This window comes from Chiloscyllium plagiosum, chromosome 18 (assembly GCF_004010195.1).
Source record: "Chiloscyllium plagiosum isolate BGI_BamShark_2017 chromosome 18, ASM401019v2, whole genome shotgun sequence".
In the NCBI taxonomy this organism is placed as follows: domain Eukaryota; kingdom Metazoa; phylum Chordata; class Chondrichthyes; order Orectolobiformes; family Hemiscylliidae; genus Chiloscyllium; species Chiloscyllium plagiosum.
Genome location: NC_057727.1, coordinates 2,280,178 through 2,283,923, shown reverse-complemented (window position 1 = coordinate 2,283,923; position 3,746 = coordinate 2,280,178). Strand labels below are relative to the sequence as shown.

At 51.3% G+C, this 3,746-nt stretch overlaps 1 protein-coding gene across 1 annotated transcript in view; it reads right to left on the bottom strand.

The window, feature by feature from the left end:
• Positions 1-447: 447 nt before the first annotated feature.
• The window catches only part of LOC122558788 (sodium- and chloride-dependent taurine transporter-like), a 40,879-nt gene continuing 37,580 nt past the window's right edge, over positions 448-3,746 (bottom strand). The window contains exons 6-7 of the mRNA XM_043707564.1: positions 1,782-1,952; positions 448-742 (exon numbers count right to left, since the gene is read on the bottom strand). Coding sequence (XP_043563499.1) covers positions 590-742; positions 1,782-1,952 — 324 coding nt within the window. The 3' untranslated portion in view covers positions 448-589. The remainder of the gene's footprint in view (positions 743-1,781; positions 1,953-3,746) is intronic.

The following is a 3,746-nucleotide window of genomic DNA, read 5'->3' as shown; positions in this document are numbered from 1 at the left end:
GGGTGGTGGGGGGGGGGGGGGGGGGGGGGGGGGGTGGGGGAGGTGAGGGAAGGGAAAAGAATGAAATCGGAATTCCAATAATTCTGCTCCATGTATAACCTCCTGATCACACTGTCAAATCCAACCAGGGAGCTCCCGAGACTGGCTCCAACTTTCATGGGATGGGGTGTGTGTGCTCGGGGGGGGGGGAGGTGGTTTACAAATCAGAAAACCATATCGAAGAGTGATGGAGGGTGAGGAAAGGAGGCAACTGGGCAAAAAAATAAACAAATAAACAAATAAACTCCAGTGGATCACCTTAATGTTGGAAATGCATCCAGAGTCTTTCCCCAAAGGGGTTAGGAAGCAAAACTAAGCCTTCAGATTGGAGTGACCAACATTTGGAATATTTGCGAGTGATTGCTTGACCAAGTTAGAGAGGTTAGTCATTTCTATAGTTGTATTTACTGCGTTCTCTGGAGGGATTAACCATTCAGTTCAGACAAAAGTCTAGAGTAAGCACTACTTTAGGTGAATGGGGTTATATGGTCCTGAAAAGGCTGGAGTTCACATCAAAAAAAAAGCACAATTTGAGTCTCTCATAGAGAGCTTACATCGCAGTTTCTATAATTATCTGAGTGGGCTTCCCAACATCACTTCCTGCAAGCCCATTGGGACTGAGTGGAACTGTGGCCTCAGCATCCAACGCTACGTCTTTTGGTTTCCTTCCTTCTCCCTTTGGTGCAGTCAGCATCTTAATCCGCTGTGAGGGTGGGGAGGGGAAGCAGAGAGGAGACAGGGTGGGGGCAGTGGTTAGACTTGGCGACAACAACAAAAAAACCGGCCCCTCCAGCCGACTCAGTCACTGGGTTAGCCCACCCGCATCTCAGCTCCAAACCCTCACCCACGACCCGGAAAGCAATCCCTCAGGTGGAGGAGGATGAGGCCGTTCAGCCCATTGAGCTCCACCATTCAGTCAGATCGTGGCCAATCTGTCTATCTTCCACTTTCCTATCTTTCCCTGGCAATCCCTGATTCCCTTTCCTGATAAACAATTCGTCTGCCTCAGCCTTGAGTATCCTGAATGACCCAGCCCCTGACAGCCCTCTGTGGGAAAGAATTCCAGATTCACTCCCCTCAGAGGGGAGAAATTCCTCCGCATCTCTGTCGTCAATGGGCAACCCCTTACTCTGAAATGATACCCTCTGGTCCTAGACTCTCCCACACGGGGAAACAATCTCCCCACATCTCCCCCTGGCAAACCCCCTCAGATCTATCAATCCCGGTTTCAGAGTTGTTTTATTGATCCAAGCATTCGGGGACGAGAGGGAATTCCCCCAGATTACCACCCACCTCCACATTCTGCCCCCCCACCCCCATCCTGTCTGTGTGAAGGTATCGCCCACGAGTGAGGGATGTGATTGGATTCATGGGGAGAAGCCAAGACAATCCCCTGGCTCAAAGGGTCAGGATCGTATCGCAGGGTCTCAGGCAGTTCCCTGCTTGTTTCTGACACTCATCTCCAAACCCCCGCTCCCCCACCACAACACCTCCAAATATTCCTGATGTGTGAAACCTATGGGACAAAGTGGCTTTCCAGTTGGGATCCAACTGCAGCTCTACAGAATTGGAACAGTTACTTGGAGTCAGACACACCTCGGACTGAGAATGAACACTATCACAGAGCAATGGGCTGAATGGTCCTTTGCTGTGAGACAGAGTCCACTCAAACCCAATGACCAGGTGGGAACACCAGTGACCCAGTCTGGGGCCTGTACATCCAGCCTCCATCATTGCCTTACCTCAATTATTGGCCCATCTGACTGAATAATCTTGACAACCACCACCAGAGGGATGCATATCATGGAGGAGAGGGCCAACATCCAACCCAACCCTTCCGCCCAGTCAGGGAACTTGTAGACTTTGTTGTAGGTCAATGGCGTGTACTTGGCGAGAGAGAAGATAAAACAAGCCTGCACAGAAACCAGCAAAATAAAGCATCAGGTTAGAAACACCAATTTTACCAAGGCCATAAAGCTCCCTCTACACTGTCCCCCATCAAACACTCCCAGGGACAGGGACAGCATGGGGTTAGTTAGAGTAAAGCTCCCTCTACACTGTCCCCCATCAAACACTCCCAGGGACAGGGACAGCACAGGGTTAGATACAGAGTAAAGCTCCCTCTACACTTTCCCCCATCAAACACTCCCAGGGACAAGGACAGCATGGGGTTAGTTAGAGTAAAGCTTCCTCTAGCTTCCTCTACACTGTCCCCCTTCAAACACTCCCAGGACAGGGACAGCACGGGGCAGTAAAGCTTTCTCTACACTGTCCCCCATCAAACACTCCCACAGCAGGGACAGCACGGGGTTAGATACAGAATAAAGCTCCCTCTACACTGTCCCCCATCAAACACTCTCAGGACAGGGATAGCACAGGGTTAGATATAGAGTAAAGCTCTCTGTACAGTGTCCCCCATCAAACACTCCCAGGGACAGGGACAGCATGGGGTTAGATACAGAGTAAAGCTCCCTCTACACTGTCCCCCACCAAACACTTCCCAGGACAGGGACAGCATGGGGTTAGATACAGAGCAAAGCTCTGTTTTTCTCTCCTGTGTTTTTAAGTTGCCTGCAGCCTCAGTGTGAACTGTTTCCATCGATGAGATAGTTTCCTGGTAAAGTTGAGTCATGTGCTGTGCAGCCAACACTTACTCACCAGTGTATGCAGCCTCAGCTGATCATTGTCTCAGTGCGAGGCTGTGGCTGGGTGAGGACAGGCCATGCCAACACTCAGCACCCAGCGCTGCACACTACTGATGTCTGACTCAGACAGTAACCATGGAAACACTCGTCAGAAGGGCTAAGCTGCTTAGTCGTCATTGTTAAACAATGTGTTCTGGAGGTAAATCAGCCAACTCCTAGCAAGGCAATGAATCAGAGCAGGAGGATTGGCAAGTTTGAGTTCCCTCCTGATCGTGTATCGCTCCCTGAGCTCCTTCCATTCCCTCTCAGTGTCACACTCGGCTCACACTGACAATGCTGAACTGTGTCTTACTGAGTAACACTGTCCTCTCTGGGTTAGGAGCTATCTCTGCAATCCACTGCCCCTGAGGCCTACAGATGCCAGGACATTTGAGTTGCCTTAAGCAGGAGACAGACAGGATTTTCAATTTGGGTTAAAGGGTGAGGGAGAAGTGGAGTTGAGGTTAAATGGCAGGGCTTAGTCCGAGGGGTTCATTGACCTCATCCTGCTCCTCCTCCTCCTCCTCTTCCTGCTCCTCCTCCTCCTCCTCCTCCTGCTCCTCCTGTGTCTGAGTTTGAATCCTCCTGCAGAGTCCAGCTGGGTGCATAACGGCCTGGTACAGCAACGGCTCTGCCCAGGTCCATGAGAAATTACAGAAGGTGGTGTGCACAGCTCAGACCGTCATAGACACCAACCTCCCATCCATGGGCTCCACTTACACGGCTCACTGCCGCGGAAAGGCTGCCGATGTCATCAAAGACCCCTCCCCCCCGGGGAATGCTCTCCTACAACCTCCTCCGTCCGGCAGACGGTACAGAACCCGGAACACATGCACCAGCAGGTTCAGGAACAGCTTCTTCCCCCCTGTTATTAGACTGATGAACGGACCTCTCTAACTTCATGCTTTGTGCCCCTCGTGTACAGCTGCAACCCTGTATACCTCACTCTGTCTCAGCACCCTAGGATCTGTATGTGCCTGTCTGCTATGACCTGCCTGTACTGCTCACAAAACAAAGCTTTTC